We start from the raw sequence: 22,073 nt of genomic DNA on the forward strand, positions 1-22,073 counted from the left end.
ACTGACCAAGTCTCTGCCTCCCCCGTGCTAGGCTGGAACTTTCCAGGGTCAGCTCCCTAGGACAGGCATCACCCGAGACTATGCTGGGCACATCCTCTTCTTCAGCCCTCAGCACCCCTGCACATGACTTTACCCACTTGGAGATGGGCAAGGGCCGCCATTATGGCTCAGTCAATAAAGTGCTTGCAGCACTAGCATGAGGATCTGAGTTCAAATCCCTACCATCTACAAAAGTAAAAAGTCAGATCTTAGGCATGACTGCACGTGTCTTTAATCACAGAACTAGAAGGCAGAGGCAGGCAGATCTCTGACTTTCAGGCTAGCCAAGACTACATGATATACTGCTCACCTGCTGTAATCCCAGCACTGGGGAGGCAGAGACAACAGGATCCCTAGTGTTCACTGGTCAGCCAGCCTAGCCCAATTAGTAAGTTCCAGACAAACGAGAACTCAAAATATTAGGCAGAAAGCAAGTGGAAACACCCAGCTTTGGCCTCTGGCCTCCGTGAGCACCTCCCCCAAGTTCATACACACACATACATGAACACACACGCAAACACACACACTGAGGCATAGGCAAATGAGGAGGAGGACGAGGTCCTGGTTGGAAGAAGCCATGTCATCAGCTGTGGGGGTAGGGTCCTCTACGGCCTCTCACCAGCATAGCCTGTTCCTGTGTTTTTAAGTTACGAATTAAGTTTTAGACCCACTAAGATCACTGAATCTAGTCCAGTGGGGCAGTCTGGGTTCTGTCAGCCCCCCCACCCCCACCAATCTCACTGCTTCCAGGATTCAGAAAGAAGAAGCTGAGCTTCTGTTACACTAGTTAACTGGAAAAGGTTTATCAAGAAAAAGAGTCAAGCAGCAGGACCCAGGAGCAGAACATGGCTTCCCAGGGAGGCAAGGGGGGCAGGGTCACTTCCCAACAACCAGCTGCTGGGCCACACCCAGGCCTGAGGGTTACAGGGCAGCAATTCCTGGAGGATGTAAACATAGGTGGGTGACTGCACAAACCGACCAGTGAGTCTGGCCACACATGGGGGTCGAGAGATCCCAGCTTTTGGGATTTCTGTCAGATTTCCTTCCCACTGTGCAACAAGAGTAATTTGAGAAGACCAAGACACAGAAACAAAGGTGCCTGGACCTGCTAGGAGAATGGGGAGTTACGCTGGGAACTTTTGAGAGTTCCCCTCCAGAAAGGCACCACCAGGGCCCAGTGCTCCCTGGATTGAGCACCAGAAGGGAAAGTTTTTGCATGGTCCCCTAATCAAGGAAAAGTGGGGGAGGGAGGTGTCCCTCAACCAAGGCATTGAGGAATCCAAGGCCTATAGGAGGGAGTTGGCCTGCAGTCCCTCCTGCAGAGGCATGGGTAGGACAGGGAAAGCCAGAGATCACCGAGCAGGGATGGTCCCTCCCCTCTGTCATACAGAAAACAACCCACAGAGAGGACACCAAACTTGCTTTGGGAATGGTAAGAGGAGGGACCACATCGCTCTTCTGCCCAAAATGTCCTTCACTCCATTTACTGTCTTTTGCAGGTCCTTGTTATTCTTCAAGATACTGCCGGAATGTCACCTACTCCGTGAAGTGTCCCCCTAACCAGCAGAGTTCTGTGGTCCTCTGAGGAGTTTCCAGGAATCTTTAAGTGTCACTTCTCATTCTGCATTGTCTGCTAAGTCTATTGTCTTGAGAAGTGGCTCTTCCAGGACAGACAAGTTCTAGCCTTGGTCACCCATGTCTCAGCCAAGGCCACAGCAGTCAATGGAGTCCACGGAATGAACAGGGTGTGGTGACCAGATGAGTGTGCACTACAGGCTCAAGAGAAGCTTGATCTCTAGGGACTGACCAGCAGCCCAGGCTTTGGCTCAGAGGGCTACTGCCATTCATCTATCTCTAAAGTCAGGGGAAAGTATTCCAGGGATACCAGGACTTCTCAAAAGTCCCTTGTCTTCTCCTAGAAAGAACAGGCCACTCACCTCACCCGCCCTGGGCACCAGAGCCACTGCTAAGGACAGGAGTGGGATGGACAGGTGGGAAGAGACCCTGCAGAGCTGGTCAGAGTCTGTCAGAGGTGGTCATACATGTGGAGGGTCTTCTCCAGCTGCTGGCCTACCCGCTGGTAGAAAAGAATCTGCTGGCGCAGGTAGCTTTGCATCATATGCTTAAAATCGAGCTCACGGCGCTGGTGGAAATGGTTCATCTCGGCCTGCAGGGCGAAGCCTACCACACGGCAGCGCCTGCGAATGCCATCTGCCTCTTCCTGAGCCATTCGGCCCTCATCACTCATGCGCTGGCTTTCCTTCACCTTGGCAAAGGCACCTGGCAGGACAGAGCACAGGACAGACAGGTCAGGGCTTGGATCTCCCTTGTTCACTCTCTGTATATCCCTCTAGTCCCACAGGGTGAATGACAGGCGTAATGCCTCCATTAAGAAGGACTTCACCCATGAAGCCACCTGGCTGGCTCTGTCAGAACATCACAGGTCTCACGGTCTCATATTTTATTTAGCCTTGGTAACAATCTTCCAAAAAAGCCTTCCCTGTTCCCTAGAACCTCTGAGGCTTTCTTAGTTCTCACACTCTGGCTGGTGGTCCCTGAGTTGTGAGCTGGGTGAGTTCAAGGACTTCCATGTTCCTCTGTGTTCCCCAGTTCTTATAAGGTCTGGCCCAGGCAGATGTAGACACGTCTGCTGAAATGACTCATCCCTGAGTTGCTATGACAGTGACATCTCCCTGACTTGAGTGTCTATTTCACAGTATCCAAAGATATTTCCTAAGCTAGATGCTGTGCCTGGCTCTTCACTGACTGCACATGACAGTTCACACCCGGTACTCTGCCTAAGAGGCCTCTGGGAGTTGGCTCTTGTACATGTCACTTCCACAATGACACCATGTCCATCCAACCCGCCCAGTTCTTTCCTATCTTACCCATGCCTGCTGGATCCCTATCCATAATTCAGGGCCTGGATCAGGTTCCACTTCCACTCCGAATTCTCCTCAGTGCCCCAGGCAGACTGCCTCCCAACACACCTGTCTCTGGCCTGTTGTCATACTGCTGGTTCTAAAAGAACACTTCAAAAGGCCACCTGGTATGTCTCCCTTACATACAATAGCTCCCCACTCCTTACTCCTGCCCCAACAGAGGCAGAGACTGTAGAGATAAATAAGTGACAGATGGTAATGGAAAGGATAAACCTGGGCAGGGGGCTTAATCCGGGAGAATTGGAACGAATCTACAGTTAATGATTTCGGCTTTGAATTGCCTTTAAGCCAGTCCTAAGAAGACAAGGCAGTGTGTCCATGCCTGGCACACACTCTTCAAAGGACAAAAGGGAGCCCCCATCCTCCTTTTGTTAGTTGTTTTAAGATTTACTTCATTTTTGTATGTTACACAGGAGGATATGTGCACGAGAGTGCCAGTGCAGGCCAGAGACATTGGATCCCTCTAGACCCCAGGAGTCACAGGCAGTTGTGAGCCACCTGACATGGGTGCTGGGAGCTGTATCCAGGTCCTCTGGTAGAGCCGCCAGTGTTCTTAACTGTTGAGTCATCTCCCCCTAGTCTTTCTTTGGTTTTAATTTGTTTTTTGGTTTCTTTTTGAGACAGGATTTCATGTAGACCAAGCTGATCTCAAACGTGTGTTCCTATACTTTTTTTTATGGACACTAAAGATTGAACCCAGGGTCTTACACACATTCTGCAAGTACTCCACTAAATAAGATGCATCCCCAGCCCACGCTACTTCTTCCACATGGTATACCAAGTATACCCTGGCCCACGCTACTTCTTCTATGCAGTCCTCTCTTAATACTTACTCAAATTGCCAGAAATGTTCAAATGTACTTACAAGGCATTTCCAATCTGCCAGTGCTCTGCATGCTGGAAATAACTCCAGATGCCTTTATCAGAGACGCCATCTTTACTAGTCAGCAAGAGCAGGGCTAATACCTTAAGTTTGGAGAGAGATACTTCCATAGTACCCCAAATCTGTAACCCCCAGCTTTCACGTCACTCAGGCCTCAGACACCTTCTGACAGTTACCACCTGCCTCCTGCTCCATGCTGATGGTCCAATCCTGGGCACAGGAGGGAACACGGGAAGAGACTGGAGACCTGGAGAGATCCTCAGGGGCAGCTGTTCAGTCCCATCATGATGACTATTTTAAGAAGAAACTAAGGGGGGGGTGCTGGAGAGACTGCACAGTGGTTAAGAGCACTGACTGTTCTTCCAGAGGTCCTGAGTTCAACTCCCAGCAACCACATGGTGGCTCACCACCATCTGTAATCAAATCTGATGCCTTTTTCTGGTGTGTCTGAAGATAGTGACGGTGTATTCATATGCAATAAATAAATAAATAAATCTTTAGGAGAGGTGAAGAGGACGAGGAAGAAGAGGAGGAGGAATAAGAGGAGGAAGGGGAAGAAGAAGAAACTAAGATCCTGAGGGGACTTGTTTAGGGGTTCCCAACCCCCTTCCCATGAATGGCGGGTGCTTGGCCCTCCACATCTGGGGGATGGACAGAATCGCTACAAAAACTCTATGTAAGGCCTTTAGACAGTGGACACAAGGCTCCAAGAAGGTCATGGGTAGGAAGGACCATAAGAAATAAAAGATCAAGACCAAGAAAGTTAAGCGTCAGCAAACAGAGTCTACCTGAAGCAGAGACCCAGAAGAAGCCTGAATCCCACTGGTTGAGTCTGGGAGCAGTGCTGGTAGATCAACACTCAAAGAAAGATTTTCTTGGGGCTGGAGAGATGGCTCAGTGGTTAAGAGGCTGACTGTTCTTCCAGAGGACCTGGGATTCATTCCCAGCATCCATATGGCAGTTCCCAACTATATGTAATTCCAGTCTCAAAGGATTAAATGCTCTCTTCTGACCTCCACAGGTATCAAGTATCTATATGGTACAGAGACATATATATGCAGGCAAAACACTCATACACATACAATAAGTTAAATTTTTTTTTTAGAAATATTTTCATGCCCATGACCTTAAAGGATGATTAAAGCCACTTTTGTTGATGAGATAGTGACTCAAGTGGCAAAAAAGAGCCTACTGAAATCACTAGGTATCCAGAGACAGGCAGGACTTGGGGCAAAGGCTTCAGAAGTGGCAAGGAGAGGCAGAGGCCCCCAGCCTGCTCTCCATCTGTGGTGGTTTGAATGAGAATGGTACTCATAGGCTCCTAGGCCTCATCTCCAGTTGATGGAACTGTTTGGGAAGGATTAGGAGGTGTGTCCTCATTGCAGGAAGTGTGACATGTGGGTGGGCTTTGAAGTTTTGAAAGTCTATGCCATTTCCAATTCTCCCCCCTGCCCCGACCCATACCTAATAGATGAGATGTGAGCTCTCAGCTACTGCTCCAGCAGCATCCCTGCCTACTGCCATGCTCCTCACCATAGTGATCATGAACTCTTACCCTTTGAAATTGTGAGCCCCAATAAATATAGAAAAGTAACTAAGATACCATCATTTAATTAAGTCATCACCTGGTGACTTAATTCTGGGTCAAGACCAATAAAAGCTAAGGAGTCCCACTTGAGCAGGATGGTGTTACATGTGTCAAGAACACTTCTCCGGTCCACTTAGGACTCAATGTGAGATCCCCCCCAGGGTTGCCTCCTGGCTTGGCACATTAGATCTCAGGGATAAGGAGTTAGGGCTTGGAGACTCTTAGCTGCAGAGCCCAGGGTCCCAGGCATTTTTGCTAGCCTCCCCCCCCCCAACTTAAAACTACCTACTCTAAATTTGGGGGCAGGAGGTCTGAGTCCTAGCACCAGATCTTACACCTCCAGAAAACTATTACTCAGGCTGGGCTGTCCCCAGACAGTATTAGATGTGATGCTGCTGTAAAGTGCTCATAACAACAAAGCGCCTTAAGAGTTTCTACATCTGTAAAATGGGACAATAACGGCACCAGCTCTATAGGAACTGAGGTTTAATTGAATATGCACACGAAGTGCCAATCCTTGCACCTGCCGTAGACTAGGACTCAGAATGCTTTATGCTTTGGTATGCAAAATGCCTCCATGTATGTGTGTATGTATATATGGATGTATGCATATATGTGTGCAGTCATGTTCAGGTAGGTGTAGGAATGTATGTGCCATGGTGTCATACCATTACATATAATTAAGAACAAAGCTAAGAGAGGAGAAAGGAGAAGGAAGAGGAAGAGGAGGAAGAAGAAGAGGAGGAGGAAGAGGAGGGAAAGGGCAGCAGCTGCTGTTTAGGTGAAGAAAGGATTACGTAAGGAAAGACCTATCTGTCCCCTAGTCAGGACCACCCTCCTTCAGATAGGCTATGAGCTCCGTGGTCCCTTGAGGATACTGTGTACTCCCAGGCCTTTCTTGGGCACACAAAGCACAGAAACTGAGATGATGCTGGAGTATTCAGCCCGAGCCTCCTTCCTTCCCCCTTTCCCCTCCGTATCATCAACTCCAACTGTCCAGCTCTTGGGAGGTTCCGTCCTCCATCTTCCTGATGCAGTAGATTCCAACATACCGGGCCTTTGTATCTTCTCTGCTATCAAATCCCCTCAATGCTGCTTATCTGTGAAACTGAGGGGACCATACCAGTGACTTAGTAGTAGGGGCTTGGGATTGATCTCTGACCTTGCTGGCTCTCAGAGAGGACTCTGAGTCCTGATTAGCTCTGGGCAGTCACTACACCCCCTTTTGTGACAAGATTGTGACAAGAAAAGCTATTACAAAGCTTTTCTTTCCCACAAATGCCCACGTGGGCAGAACAGGCTGGTGAGCTGAGCTCAGCTCCAGTCAGATTCCATGTCACATCAACATGGTGTCTTAGGGAGAAACTCACCAAGGTCACCTCATCTGAGAGGTCCCTTCAAGAAGGTCCCTTCAGGCTGGTTTCCAGACTTCCCAGCCTGGGCCTCCCCTAACTGTTCCCTCTCCTGTTCACCATTTGTTCAAATGTCTAGATGGGATAGACAGAATTCCAGGGCCTGCTGCCAAATGTCCTGTTCCTTTCTCTGAGGACAGCCTCTATCCACAAGGCTAGCTCGGGATGCTCTCAAGCTGCAGTTTCCGAAGCTTGCCCAGTTCTCCTCCAAGCTCCTCTCTGGCACTCACACCATACTCAGGACAGAGCTCAGAAGCTAGAGTAAGCAGGGCTAGCACTGCAGGAGGCTGATCCAGGGAAGTGAAGGCAGGCAGCGTCTGCCCTGACTCTAAGAAACATCTCAAGTAGAGACAGAGACATGATCTCTCCTGCCTTCCTACCTATCTGAGGTAAAAAGGACAATATGGCTTTACTCCCTTCTCCTTTGATTAGAGCCTGGGAGCACTGAGTGTGTGGATGTGTGGTTGCCCTCTTGCCCCAACTCTGCCCTAAGTGAGAGTTTCTAGCCCCTGAGTTTGGGCAGCTGTTTAATCAGTGTGCCCAGCCTCTTGCTGCCCACACAATAACATGCCATCCGAGGAGCTGGTTGAACCAGCTCTCCCAGGCCCAGCACAGTGTGTGGCTCTACTTCCGCACAGGGAGGCACCAGCCCTGCCAGGCTGTGCCCCCGCTACCAGTTATCTCCTGTGCCTCGAGTGCAAAGCCAGATCTATGGGACCAGCCTGAGGCACAGGGCAGGCCTTCCCCGGAAGCCTCTACCTCAAAGGCCTAAGAAATGAAAGTCTAGGAAGGCAAAGGCTCTTCCCAACCAGGGACACAAGGCAAACCGGAGGCAAAGCTGGGCTAGAACTCAGGTTTTGAAATCCTGAGGCTGAAAGGAGAAAGGTAGGCGGAGATGAGAGAATTGAGCAAACAGAAGAGGTGAAGGGGAAAGTGGCCTGGAAGCTAGAGAAGCCCTGACAGCCACCTTCCTAACTAGGTCAGGGGCCTAGGTGTGGGGGTAACTTATTTGCTGTTCCCTATACTAGAGTCAGAGGGCTGCCCAGAGCAAAACTCCCTGACCTCATGCCCTGCATATATTCTTCCTGAGTTACTAGCCCCAGGGAGGACCACACCTCTGTCTTGTCATCTGCCTTCCCTAAGTCCCAGGACTCAACCCCTGGCTAGATCCTTACGCAAGAGAAGCCCAGCTTGGGAAGCAGGAGATAGATTGGCCCATGTGAACAGAGCCCTGGGACCCCTGGCTGTATCCCCACCCCCTGCCCAGCTGAGTGCCCCATGTGACCCAGGATGAGTCACTTCACTGGCAGTTCCTTAGCAGTTCCAGCAGCAACAGGCAGGGGCTCATCCTGTCCCTCCCCCATACCGGGGACCATGAGAACTGAAAACGTGATGGGCCTGGGAAGCTGCCAATATGACTGTGTCCTTGGGGAGTTGGAGGGAGGAAGGGATAGTGCCGACTGAGCCACAGACTTGTGTGCAACCACTCTCCTGTGGATAGACGTCTTCGTCTGCCAAAATGAGGGCAGATAGTGGCTAACAGATAGTGCAGTGATAGTGGCTAGCACACAAGAGGGAGTCTGCGTTCCCAGAACTCAGTAATACCTTGGGGTTCCATGCATGATGGGGTAAGTAAGACATGGAAAAGAAAGAAAACAAATGAAAATCTGGAATGGATAAGAGGCATACACAGAGCTCAGTGAGAACAAAGACCAAAGCTGTCCATGCTATCTCTCTGCCTACAACAGCACTCTGCAGAGAACCATCTTAACACACTTGTTGAGCAGCGAAGGAGATGGAGACAGGAAAGTGTGATGAGCTGTTCATAGTCCAGGCTCTCCCATATTCCCAGGGACCAGGACACTCATGCAGGGCTTACCTTTTTGCAGGTGGATAATGTCAGGGAAGTTGGAGAGTAGGCCCTGGTAGAGAGACAGTGTGTCAAGCATTTGGAAGAGGTCGTGCTTGGGCTGTTCTGCAAACATTTCGCCAACGGTTTCATAGGTCCGGCCAGTGTGAGAAATGGCATTGTTGAGAGCCTCAGACCTAAAGGGAGGGTCCATCTGGAAGGCATGGCTAATGGCCTGGAAGGCACTTCCTAGCTTCTGGAATTCCTTGCGGAACCCCCCCACATGTTTCCGCACCAGCTCCGCCGCCACGTTGCTAAGCTGTAGGACGCTGTCATCCATCTTCTTACTGAAAGCCTTGAATGTATCCACGCGGTCCTCTACATCCTGCAGATCCTGGTGCTCTGTGGGGATCTGGAAAGTGAGCAGAAAACTGGCGCCCACCATCTCATCCTTCTCTGCCCGGCGCTTACCCATCTTCCACTGCTTGTCATCCAGGCAGCTGAGGAAGTGCTGGAAGCCCTCATACTGGGAGAGCACAGGGTGGCTGGTCATGTGGTCCATCCAGAGGATGAGCCTTCGCTTGCGCTTCTCGATGAAGTCCTCTTCGAAGCGGCCTGTGGCCTGCTTCTCAGGCAGGTGGGGCACTGAGATCACTGTGAACTTGTGTAGAAGGCGGTTGTACAGCCAATCAAAGTGCTTGTAGCGCCGGTAAACAGGCAAGCCTGCGTGGGTGGGTGTAAGCTTGTAAGAGATGTAACTTTTGATGCCTTTGAACTTGGTCTGTTTGGTGGGGTCCTCTATGGAGCAGGCAAATGGGTGGGGGTTGGCCTTCCACTGAGGGCCACGTGGGCCCATCTCAATGGAGTACGTCTCAGCAATCTTGGCCATCATGGGCACATCACCAAGGATGAAGGCCTCCACTCCAGAGCGTACGAAGCACGAGAAACGATTGAGGTTCCGTCCTACCACACTGCCCCGCTTGGCAGACGCCAGACTGTCCTGCCTTTCCAGGGGTGCCTTGGGTCGGAAAGCCATATGCTGGTTGGGGTAGGCACCCGGGTAGGAGAGGTTGAGTGGAGGGTGCCCATTGGTACCTAGACTGCCAGCTAGTGGCTCTTCTACCACTGTGCATCCATCATCCCAGTCATCCCAATCATCATCATCATCATCCTCGAAGCTTCCTGGGTTTGAGAGGAAGCTGCTGCCCCCACCACTCCTGCCTGGACTGGCCATACTCGGGCTGCTATACAAACTCCCCTGGGTGACCAGGGAGCCTGCAGGGCTGTTGGAATAGTCCACATGGTTGGTGCTGATGCCAGGACGGACAATCTCGACATAAGAAGCAGGGAAGAGCCCTGTCTCCCCACGGCTGTTCTGTCCCTGCAGCCAGCCGTCCAGTGAGGTCTCACTGAAGATAACCAGCTCTTCGTCCTGCTGGATACTGATTTCCTCCTTGTTCTCACTGTGGAAATCATAGAGGGCTCGGCCTTTCAGTGCCATGGCTCAGCTATCTGTTAGGTCAAGACTGGAAGGAAAATGCCTTGCCCAGATTCAGGATGTTCAACGGGGTGTCCAAAAAAAAAAAATGTACTTGCAGCTCAAAATCTAGTATGCCCTATCAAGTCCTTTGGGCAGGGCCTCAGCATGCACAGATGCTGTCTAGCTGCCTTCTGGTCAAAGAAGTGTCCATGGTCCAGAAACTGCCTTGGGGTATCTGCCTGTAAGCAGGGAGGGGTTGGTCATGGCCACAGTCTTTCTCCTCTCCCTTGGCAGCCCCTGAAAAGGAGCAAGTCTCTCCCTCCTCACACACCAAGCAGAAAAGTCAAATGACTTGAAGAGAGCAGCTCTGCTAGAACCAGAACGAGACACACACTTTCTACTAAAACAGTGTTGTACAACTGAAGAGTTTTACCCTCAGACCGCGGTCCCGGGAACGCAGGCAAGGTTCTGCCTCCTCTGGCTCTCCGCTCTTACTGGCTCCGGCTTTGGGAGGCTCTCACATTCTTCTGGAGATCTGCTCCTTCCTCCTTCCTCTCTCCTCCCGGGCCACCGCGTCTTCAAGAATCCAGAAAATTCAAGAGGGGCAAAGAGAATAACAGCAGAGTCCTGAACCAATTCCAAGGGTGGATGTGTCCGGCCTCCAAAAGAGCCAGGCCAGGAAAACAAGGGCCAAAGCTTGCACAACCGGCTGATAACTACTCGACCCAGGGGGTGCGACCCCGTCTCGCTCGCTCTGGCGCCCTCTTCCCGCCCTGCAAATGGCCAGCCCCCACCCCCAGATAACAAGGGGGGGGGCGCGACAAGCAGCGCAAAGAACTTCTGGACTCTTTCTCTCAGTGCCTCTTTTGTTTGCCTAATTCCTCGGCAGTTTCAGAGTACGAAGCTGACCCGGATCAGAGTCTCAGAACCCCTGTCCAGAAGTAACGCTAGGAGAAACCTCCACCATCACCACCCCCGCCCCTAATGTGCCCCCCGAACACTCAACAGCAGTCAGTAGATAGAGCTCTGTCGAACAGATGGCGTGGTCGGGTGTTTGTCCGTCCGTCCCTAGGTTCGTTCTCCGCGATGCCCTCTGGATCCGACCCGAGAGGGACTAGCTGTGCCCCAGCTTCTTGCCTCTTTGCCCCTCACTCGCAGCCCTTCAGCGCTGCCAGCAGGAAGCCGAGTCCAAAACAAACATTCACCCTCCCTTCAAAAAACTAAAAAGAAAAAGAAAAAAGAAAAGAGAAGGGGGGAGGAGTCCAGGAGATGGCGTTCCGAGGAAGGAGGCTAAAGCAGTAGGGGAGGTGAGGGGTGGAGAGAGAGGGAGGGAGGTATGAGGGAGGGAAAGCAGGCTACGGAATTCAACAAACTCTACCGCACTTCCGTGCGTCCTGGCCGGTCAGGGACCGCACAGCTCCGCCCTCCCGCGGCCAGGGTGCCACCGCCGGCCTTCCGCTCACTTTCCTTCTGGCGGGCGCCCTCCCTCTCTCCGGTTCAGTCCCGGTGGCCGGGATCCAGGAAATGGACCCGGGAGTCGGGGAGCTGCGAGCTTTCAGCAGCCCAGTTGCCGGCGCCCAGAGCCGCTTCTCGCTCGGATTGGATCGCCGCGCGGGGGAGCTCGCCAGCCGCCGCCTAGCTTCGCCTCCTGGACTTGGTCATCCATCAGCCTTTTCCGTGACGCAAGTGCAGGAAAACTCCGAAAGTTTGCGGAGCGCAGTGGCAAGGAGGGAGCTATAAAGGCTAGGAGAACCGCCTCGGCTGCAGGGGAGCAGAGCTGCGGACTCCCTTTTCCCAACCTCCTTTCCCGCCACGCGTGCTTCGATCTGTCTAGGGGCTAACACAGCTCCCGGGTTGTTCTCAGAGCGTGGAGGCAGCAAATTGCGACCCTGGTATCCCGCATGTGATAACCAATGCTGTGAGCAAGATAGGGAGACGAGCCCTCCTGCCTTCCGCAGCTCCCAGGGTGTGGGGGTGGGGTGCCAAAGACCATGTAACTTCTTCAGTGACAAGTAACAAGTTTAGGCAGGCGGGTTCTGGGTTGCTTTGTCCTTTCGCGGGAGCCGGATCTTCCTTCCAGGCCAGCAGCAAATAGCAAGGAGTGGTCTGGTAAATAGCCTTTAGGCTTCCAGGATTTGACCCTCCACATTAGGCAAAACGAGGTGGACTAAAGACAGGAGTTGTACTGAACTCTGGAGCGAATATCAACAGCTGGATTGCTGCTGTGGTTTTTAATTCACACTGTCTGTCCCATCATTAAGTTTCTATGCCAAACAACAAATTAACCGAATCTAAGATTATCGTCTGGAAGGTCATAAGTATCTTCACAGAGAAGCAAGATGTTCCTGCCTAGTGTGGCCAGTGTTGTGCAAAATGCTTGGGAAGGCACTGATCCCAGCCTAAGTGGAACACATATCAAGAACCTTCCAAGCCGTGGTCACCCACTCCTTCAGTCCCAGCACTAACAGAGACAGGCAGATTTCATGAGTTTGAGGCCAGCCTGGTCTACAGAATGAGTTCCAGAAAGCTAGGGATACATAGAAATTCCCTGCCTCTCTGTCTTGTCTCTGTCTGACTCTCTTTGTTTTTCTCTCTCTGTCACACACACACACACACACACACACACACACACACCTCCTCTTCCTCTTGGAAGAGCCCTAGAGCCTTATTTACCCAATCTTGCTAGGGCTTCCTACCTCCCAGTTACTATTGTTCTTACTTATTTCTGATTAACTGGTATAAAGTAGCGCTGCTGAAGGTTGGGACATTTGGCTGTTTTGAGGGTCATGACTCCTAGACCTCTAGCTCCAAAACTCATAAACTTTGACTCCCTATGAAGGATAATAACTGGTCGTGATAACACACATGGGAGACTGAGTGAGTGCCAGGCCAGCCTGTGCCACATCTAGCAAGATCTTACCAAAAGTTAACCAAACAAACCGGGAGCTGAAACAGCCCTGTCATGAATTGGAGGCTGGACTCCAGTCCCTTTCTCAAACAAACAGACAAACGAGTGATGGTAGACACATTTAGTCCCAGAATTTGGGAGACAGAGGCAGGTGAATCTCTCTGAGTTCTAGGCCAGCCAAAGATACATAGCAAGACTGTTTCAAATTAAAAATTGAAAAATCTTGGGCATGCCAAACAGTCCTAGCACTTGGAAGGCAGAGATCACATATCTGAGGCTACCCTCGAGCCTATGTAAGTCGGGGGGGGGGTGTCACAAAACTAGGTGTTATGGTACATCCTTGTAACCCAAGCACTTGGAAACAAAGGCAAGTTTTAGCTCAGCTTTGTCTATGTAGTAAATTTAGGACAGATAAAGCTACAAGTGAGACCCTGACTTAAAAAACAAAAAGTACAAACCCTAGAATCTGGGAAACAGTTGTGAAGCAAAACTTTTGCTTCAATAGATCAAGAACTGGGTCTGTTCCTTGGGATGCCCATGGGCCAGGTTAGCCCATGAGGCTGATGCATCTTTCCCCTCCCAAGAAACCTTGTCCCTTGCTATATAAGGACCCTAAAGACTTGGTAGATTGTTTCTCCCAACCGCTGTCTTTTGTTTGGACAGGGTCCTGCTATGTAGTCCTAGCTGACCTAGAACTGGCTATGAACCATGCTGATGTCAAACTTGCAAACAACTTCTCCTCCACCCCCCACCCCCCATGCTGGAGGCATTTTCCTACCTGTGTGAGTCTCTTCTTGTTCAGGGACCTTTCTCCTAGCTGAGGCTAACAATAGCAACTATTTCCTTAATTATTGCTGAGTACTTGGCACAGCTGTAGACACTCCCTCCCACTATGAGCTTAGTGTACTTATAGTACAGCTGATAGGCTTTCAAAAGCATGGACACAGCCCCACTACCTTGGTTGCCTTTTGTATATGTATGGTACCAGGGAAGGAAGTGGATTTGAATCTAGGGACTGGGCATGTTGGCCAAACACTGTACTGCTGAACTCAGCACTTTTGTTATCTTTTTGGATTAGGGTCTCACTACATCGCTGCCCAGACTAGCCTTGAACTGACTCTGTCATTCAGGCATACCTTTTTGTAGTCCTTCTGGCCTCAGTCTTCTCAGTATTTGTATAACAGGCTTGCTTGCTGTATTGTCTTTACTTCCAACACACATTTAAACGGCAGCATCTTAGATTTATGTATATGCTCTAGGTAGGTTTTCCTAATTCTTAGGGTTACCCTCATTTCCAAGTTTTTAGGAAGAACAAATATTTCAGCTTACAGAGATCTCCAGAACCTCCTTCCACTCAGTAAATTCCAGGGGTTCTCGTCAGGTCTAAAGTTACTAGGAAACTGGACTGACCTTCATGATTTCCCTGTACCCTGCTCATGTCTTTGCAAATGATCCCTTTCTTACATTCACTTTCCTTTATCCTTTCTGTTCTTGCATTTGTATGTCATGTGTGTTTCTATCCATGTGTGTGGAGTCCAGAAATTGATATTGAATGTCTTTCTTGGATTGCTCTCCAATACACTGAATTAGGGTTTCTCACCTGAACCCAAAGCTCACAGATTTTTTTTTCCTCAGATAGCTAAGCATAGAGCAAATCTGACACAAAACCATGAGGAGAGGCAGAAAGCTATTTTTGACATAGGTCTCATTATGCAGCAGTTGGCTGGTTTGGAACTTGCTACATAGACCAGGCTGGCCTCAAACTCAGAGACCCTCCTGCTTCTACCTCCCAAGTTGCAGTGTTAAGGGCATATACGACTGTGCTGGATCATCTCTTCCCTTTAATTGGAACCTGTTCAGTTTCCTATGAAGACCCTGATTCATACATAAGAGACAACATCCATCTCTTACCCAAGCAGGAGATGAAGTTACATTGTTTAGGAATGAGCAAGGAAGCCACACTAAGTGGCAGTACAAGGACACACTATTGCTATGACTTTAGTAACACAGAAAGCAATAATGAGGGTATGTGGTAGGACATAGGTAATAGGCTGGGCTAAGTAAACCTGGGAAATTTTTTTGTGGAGCGGACTAGACTAGAATGATGATCACGTTTCTGAAAATATTTTCTCAGAAGCTGGGCATGGTGGTGTATGCCTGTAATCCCAGAATTTGGGAGGCTGAGGATTGGGTTTAGCAGGGCGTGGTGACGCACGCCTTTAATCCCAGCACTTGGGAGGCAGAGGCAGGCGGATTTCTGTGTTTGAGGCCAGCCTGGTCTACAAAGTGAGTTCCAGGACAGCCAGGNCTANACAGAGAAACCCTGTCTCGAAAAACAAAAACAAACAAACAAACAAAAACAACAAACAAACAAACAAAAACAATCGGGCTTAGTAGCATGTGTCTTTAAACCCAGCACTCTGGAGGCAGAAGCAGGTAGTCCTCTGTAAGTTTGAGGCCAGCCTGGACTACAGATTGAATTCAAGGCCACCCAGGACTATGTAGTGAGACCCTGTCTCAAAAGAAACAAACAGGAGTTAAGATGACAGATACCAGCATGAGGCCTAGGGAGGGGGAGTGAGCAGGTCAGTCCAGTTAGCCTATCGCCTCTCAGTTTCAGTCACACAGATTAGATAGATAATGCCTGTAACCTTTAAGAAGAAGTGTTGCTTAGAAGATAACAGAAACATAAAGCAGAACTCTTCTGGTTTTTAGAACGCTTCTACTGGTTCTTTGTGAATTTCACATCCTGCACCACTCATCTCCTTGTCCTTTTGTATCTACCCTTTGCCCTTGCAACCTCCCCCAAAAGGAAACAAAAAAACCAAACCAAACAAACAAAACAAATCTCACCAAGGAAGCTTCAGTGTGTCATGGTGCGTCACACAGTATACCTGTTTTCCACACATTTTTTTCTTTTACTTGCTAATGTTCATTTTAATTCTTCATTGGTCTGGTAGGAGGCCTCTGGCTTCAGCTACACCTGAGGACTGACTCCTCTCAGACATACTGTGGTTGCCATGTGTCTTAGTTAGGCTTTTACTGTGGTGAACAGTCACCCCTTATAAAGGCACCCCTTATAAAGGACCACATTTAATATGAGCTGGTTTACTGGTACTGAGGTTCAGTCCATCATCATCATCACAGAAACATAACAGCATCCAGGCAGGCATGGCGACAGAGGAGCTGAGAGTTCTACATCTTGTTCAGAAAGCAAATAAGAGAGGACTGGCTTCCAGGCAGCTAGGAGGAGGATCTCTCAAAGCCCCCCCCTCCCCCCCCCCCCAGAGACACACTTCCTCCAACAAAGCCACACCTCTCCTAATAGTGCCACTTCCTGGGCCAAGCATATTCAAATCACCACACCAAGTGCCATGGAGATACTGCAGCTTTGGATCTGCAGGACCAACCCCTTCACATGCTCCAGCAGTTCATAGCTTGCTTTTCAACTTGATAATCTCAGCAAATCATCTTTTGGGGTAGATGAGGAAGTGACACATAGAAAGCATGCATTGTGGGCTGTAGAAGTGACAATACCATATATCTATCCTGCCAGCCTCACTTACAGCAACAGAGAGTAGAGAGACACACCTTCATAACTGATATGGTTTGTGTGTCAGGAGTTTACCCCAACAGGTATGAGCTCAGTAGAAATTCTTCTGGCCTTTGTTCTGCTTCTGTGATTTCAGACAGGAGTTGTTTGCCAGACTGTTCACCTCTTACAGATGAAGGGGTTAGGACTCCTACTTACACTCTGAGTTTCTCATCACTGATGGGTACCATTAGTCACTGAGGATTGCAGAAACAAAGAATCCCCAGACGTACCTGAGTAACACTTTAACTCCAGCATTTGCAGGCAGAGGTAAATGGGTCTCTTTGAGTTTAAGGACAGCCTGGTCTATATAAAAATTACCAGGACAGATAGTACTAGAGACATTCTGTCTCAAAAAAATAAAATAAGACAGCCATGGTGGCACATGCTCACTCATAATCTCATCCTTTTGGATTGAATCTGGTTATATTGTGGCAAATTCATGGCTGATCTGGGCTACCTAAGGAAACTGTGTCAAAAAAAAAATAAGAGGTAGGAATGCTTCCAATCCTGATTAATTCTTTGGTACTACTGCCAGTCCAGCGACAGAGCTGTTGCTGGCCAGGATGGGACTATTTGTCAACCCTGGGGACCACTGAAACTGAGACATTTGCAGAGTTCTAATCACGTTTTTGACAGAGATAATCCTCTTATTTATTTATTTATTTATTAGCATTCCACTCTTCTAAAGTTGTGTATGCTTTAAAAAAAGATTTGTTTTATGTGTATCAGTGCTCTTAGCTGCATGTACATGTGCATGTCAGAAGAGAGCATCAGATCACATTATAGATAGTTGTGAACCACTATGTAGGCGATGGGAATTGAACTCATGACCTCCGGAAGAGCAACCGTGCTGTTAACTGCTAAGCCATCTTTCCAGAGTTGGAGAGATAGCTCAGCCGTTAAAGGATAGGCTCACAACCAAAACTATGAGACAACTCTTTAAAAAGCAGTAACCCCTCTCCCTGGAAACTGACATCTGCAGCTATTGACTCTCTTCAGTCACCAAAGACAGAAATCTGAGATTAAACTAGGTGCTGCCAAGATGGCTCAGTGGTTAAGAGCACTTGACTGCTCTCCCAAAGGTCCCGAGTTCAATTCCCAGGAAAACCACAAATGAGATCTGAAGCTCTCTTCTGGTGCATATGAAGGCAGAGCAATCATATACATAAAATACGTCAATGTATAAATATCAATGAATAAATTTTTTTTTTTTTTTTTTTGGTTTTTCGAGACAGGGTTTCTCTGTGTAGCCCCGGCTGTCCTGGCACTCACTTTGTAGACCAGGCTGGCCTCGAACTCAGAAATCCGCCTGCCTCTGCCTCCTGAGTGCTGGGATTAAAGGCGTGCGCCACCACGCCCGGCTATGAATAAATATTTAAAAACAAAACACAACACTAGACTAGAGAATGCGCTCTGGGCTGCAAGGAAAAGTGTCTTCAGGGGGCTGGTGGGATGGCTCAGCAGGTTAGAGCACCCGACTGCTCTTCCAAAGGTCCTTAGTTCAAATCCCAGCAACCAAATGGTGACTCACAACCATCCGTAACAAGATCTGACTCCCTCTTCTGGAGTGTCTGAAGACAGCTACAGTGTACTTACATATAATAAATAAATAAATTCTTNAAAAAAAAAAAAAAGAAAAGTGTCTTCGCAGGACACGCCTCTCCTTCCGCAATTCTTTCTCCCCGCTCCCCTTTCAAAACAGGAAGTTCCAGAGTTGGACGAATGAAAAATCGGGGGCGGCGTGTCTTTAACCAATCTTTTGATTGGTTCAGGGGTCTAGAGGCGGGGTCTTTCTACGTCGAGGCGGAAATTACGCTAGGTTCTCAACCTGTTCCCTTTCTCCCGCATTCTCCATTATGGTGCGGAAGCTTAAATTCCACGAGCAGAAGCTGCTGAAACAGGTGGACTTCCTAAACTGGGAAGTCACCGATCACAACCTCCACGAACTGCGTGTGCTGCGGCGGTACCGGCTGCAGCGGCGCGAGGAGTACACGCGCTACAACCAGCTGAGCCGAGCGGTGCGCGAGCTGGCGCGGCGCCTGCGCGACCTGCCCGAACGCGACCCATTCCGCGTGCGCGCCTCGGCGGCGCTGTTGGACAAGCTGTACGCTCTGGGCCTGGTGCCCACGCGCGGCTCACTGGAACTCTGCGACTCCGTCTCGGCCTCGTCCTTCTGCCGCCGCCGCTTGCCTACTTTGCTCCTCAAGCTACGCATGGCGCAGCATCTCCAAGCTGCTGTGGCTTTTGTGGAGCAGGGTCATGTCCGCGTGGGCCCAGACGTGGTCACTGATCCGGCCTTTCTCGTCACTCGCAGCATGGAGGATTTTGTCACCTGGGTGGATTCATCCAAGATCAAGCGGCACGTGTTGGAGTACAATGAGGAGCGCGATGACTTTGATCTAGATGCCTAGCGAGTCTTCTTGTCCTGGCTTCTCAGCTACAGGTCACTGACCCGGGGATGGGGAGAATCGCCTCCGTGTTCTGGGAAATTTTCCTAGAATTTGGACTGACAATTAAGTGACAATGTCTTGAGAGACAGTGGGAAGCAGTTTTGTACCGCACTGGGGATTGCTAGCTTCTTGTGCCTTAAACTTTGTGGTGTGAAGCAGGAATGTTACCTCTTCCCCTTTGCTTTATCATCTTGAAATAGGACTGTCTGGATGGAGAGTTTGAGTTCAGTATATTTATATCGTTTAAAGAAATCCTTTCCTAATGCCAATAAATGTCCCACCGACGTTGTTTAAGTGCACATTTTTGTCTGGTCGTTCTTCTTACCTAGCTTCCTACATAGCCATATCTATTATCTTGCTAGCTGAGGAGCCTAAGAGCAGGAAAAGGGTTGAAGGCTTGAGGCTTTGGAGCCTCACGTGGAGGTTGCAGGATGTTGTACAAGCTGGGCAGATTTGTCACTTAACCAGTCCCTTTCTCGGAATGAATGTTTTGGCAGAGCTTTTATCCACAAGACTTCCTGTTGATATTCCAGCCCCAGGAAATACCATATTAAAGTCCTGGAGTGTTTGCTTGCCTAAGGAAATGATCGCCCTGTAGTTTGGCCAGCTAGTGGTTAGTAGGGACCCAGGAGGTTCCTGAAAACAGATGTTCTTCAAGGTCCTGGCTTCAGCGTTAAGGACACCTCCCCTCCCCCGCCCCCCGCCCCCACTCCAAAAAAACAAGCAAAAGGGCGAGGTAGTGCTGGCACTGCCTTTAATCCCAGCAGTTGGGAGGTTAAGGCAGGCAGATCTTTGAGTTCGAGGCCAGCCTGGTCTTCATGAGGAGTTACAGGACAACCAGGGCTATGCAGGGAAATTTAGGACTTTAAAAACAAACAAAATGAGCCGGGCGTGGTGGCGCACGCCTTTAATCCCAGCACTCAGGAGGCAGAGGCAGGCGGATTTCTGAGTTCGAGGCCAGCCTGGTCTACAAAGTGAGTTCCAGGACAGCCAGGGCCATACAGAGAAACCCTGTCTTAAAAAACCAAAAAAAAAAAAAAAAAAAAAAAAAAAAAAAAAAAAAAAAAAAAAAAAACCAACGCAGCAGAAGCAAAAGGAAAACCATAAAGCATTAGAACTTGTAAATAGAGCACCAAGTTTTATCCCAGACCAAATACAAAATAGAATTCAGAGTCTGGCAGATTAAGGTATTTGTGTGGGGGTTATTTTTCTTCTCTCTCTCTCTCTCTCTCTCTCTCATTTTGAGACAGGTTTTGATTTGAAGCTCAAGCTGGTCTGGAACTAGAAGTGATCCTCCTGTCTCAGCCTCTCCAGTGCTAATATTACAGTGTGCACTGATGAGGCTCAGATTTTATGTGCTTCCTCTTCCTTGCTAGTGAGCCAGGCAAGATAGTTAAATGGGGAGAGAGGCACTTGCTGCTCAGGCTGACAGTGTGAATTTAGTTTTGGAACCCACATGGTGGAAGGAGAGAGCCGACTCTTCCACATGCACGGTATGTCATTTACATTCATACAAACAATTTTTAAAAAAAGTAAAACTAGGGCTGGAGAGATGGCTCAGTGGTTAAGAGCACCGACTGCTCTTCCGAAGGTCCTGAGTTCAATCAAATTCCAGCAACCACATGGTGGCTCACAACCATTTGTAATGAGATCTGACGTCCAGTTCTGGTGCATCTGAAGACAGCTACAGTGTACTTAGATATAATAAATAAATTAAAAAAAAAAAAACTAGGGAAGGTAACATGAAATGACTCTAAATATTAGACACAGGTTTACATGGGTAATATATATTAGCCTATTTAACCCTCCCAACAAACCCATTTAAATGAGTAGACCAGTTACTCTGCACTTTTCAGGTGAGAAAGGAAGATAAGTCAGTATTTGATTGCATGATAAATGGATTAAGATAATCCGTTTTAAGAGTGCTAATGCACAGCCAGTCCTTAAAAGACATGTTGGAGTCTCAGCCTCCAGGTCAGTAGCAACACTAGGCAGTGATTGGTTTCAGCAGGATGCTATAGAAGAAGTTAGTCAGAGCTGGTGTATTATGCACTAAGCAGAAACACTGCAAGTGTGGGGTCAGCCAAGGCTGCAAAGCCAGTGTCTCAAGAAATAAAAGACTGAAGAGATGACTAAGCAGTAAAGAGCACTAGCTGTTCTTCCAAAAACTCTACTTCCAAGGGATCCAACGTCCTCCAGCCATGCATATGTATATAGACATGCAAGCAAAATACCCATCTACCAAGAGAGGGAGAAAGATTGGGCATGATGGCATATGCCTGTAATAATTTTTCTTTGGACTCATCCAATCCCAGCACCCAGGAGGCAGAGGCAGTTGGATCTCTGGTCTAGAGAGTAAACTCCAGAGCTACAGAGAAACCCAGTTTCAGTACCCCATCCCCAACCCCCAAATTAAAAAGCAAAACAGCCACTGAAAGTGAGGACAAAAAAAGCTCTGATGTTAGGAGCTTGCACAGCTCTCGAAGAGGATCCCAGTGTGTCAGACTTAAAATTACCTATAACTCCAGCTCCAGGGGCATGAAATACCTTAGCCTCCTCAGGCTCCTGCACTTACATATGTATATCAACACACATAAACAAAACTAATACTTTTAAGGAATTATAGAGGCTGGGCTGTATGGCACATGCCTTCAAACTCAGCACCCTGGAGGTATAGGCAGGTGGATCTCTGCATTAGAGGCCAACCTGGTTTACAGTGAGTTCCAGGATAGCCAGGACTACACAGAGAAATCCTGTCTAAAACAAAAAGAGAAGAACAAGAATGATCTGGAGAATGCTGGGCATGGTGGCACACGCCTTTAATCCCAGCACTTGGGAGGCAGAGGCAGGCAGATTTCTGAGTTCGAAGCCAGCCTGGTCTACAGATTGAGTTCCAGGACAGCCCAGGCTACACAGAGAAACCCTGT

At 49.0% G+C, this 22,073-nt stretch overlaps 2 protein-coding genes across 2 annotated transcripts; one reads left to right on the plus strand and one right to left on the minus strand.

Annotated features, from left to right (window-relative positions):
* Positions 1 to 254: 254 nt before the first annotated feature.
* Positions 255 to 11,783, minus strand: Snx33 (sorting nexin 33). The gene is made up of 2 exons (XM_021172539.2): positions 8,744 to 11,783; positions 255 to 2,319 (listed from the first exon to the last, which is right to left on the minus strand). Exons 1-2 carry the CDS (start codon positions 10,212 to 10,214, stop codon positions 2,066 to 2,068), a joined length of 1,725 nt encoding a protein of 574 aa, XP_021028198.1. The 5' UTR covers positions 10,215 to 11,783; the 3' UTR covers positions 255 to 2,065.
* Positions 11,784 to 18,501: 6,718 nt separating this feature from the next.
* Imp3 (IMP U3 small nucleolar ribonucleoprotein 3) lies at positions 18,502 to 19,445 on the plus strand. The gene has a single exon (XM_021172570.1). The coding sequence runs from the start codon at positions 18,553 to 18,555 to the stop codon at positions 19,105 to 19,107; it is 555 nt and encodes a 184-aa protein (XP_021028229.1). The 5' UTR covers positions 18,502 to 18,552; the 3' UTR covers positions 19,108 to 19,445.
* Positions 19,446 to 22,073: the final 2,628 nt, after the last annotated feature.

Source organism: Mus caroli, chromosome 9 (genome assembly GCF_900094665.2).
Source record: "Mus caroli chromosome 9, CAROLI_EIJ_v1.1, whole genome shotgun sequence".
Taxonomy (NCBI): domain Eukaryota; kingdom Metazoa; phylum Chordata; class Mammalia; order Rodentia; family Muridae; genus Mus; species Mus caroli.

Bases quoted from the DNA above. Each gene is read 5' to 3' on its own strand.
- Snx33 (XM_021172539.2), bottom strand. From the start codon at position 10,214: ATGGCACTGAAAGGCCGAGCCCTCTATGATTTCCACAGTGAGAACAAG. The intron at 2,320-8,743 runs GTAAGCCCTGCA...CTGTCCTGCCAG, and splicing joins CATTATCCACCTGCAAAAAG to GTGCCTTTGCCAAGGTGAAG.
- Imp3 (XM_021172570.1), top strand. From the start codon at position 18,553: ATGGTGCGGAAGCTTAAATTCCACGAGCAGAAGCTGCTGAAACAGGTG.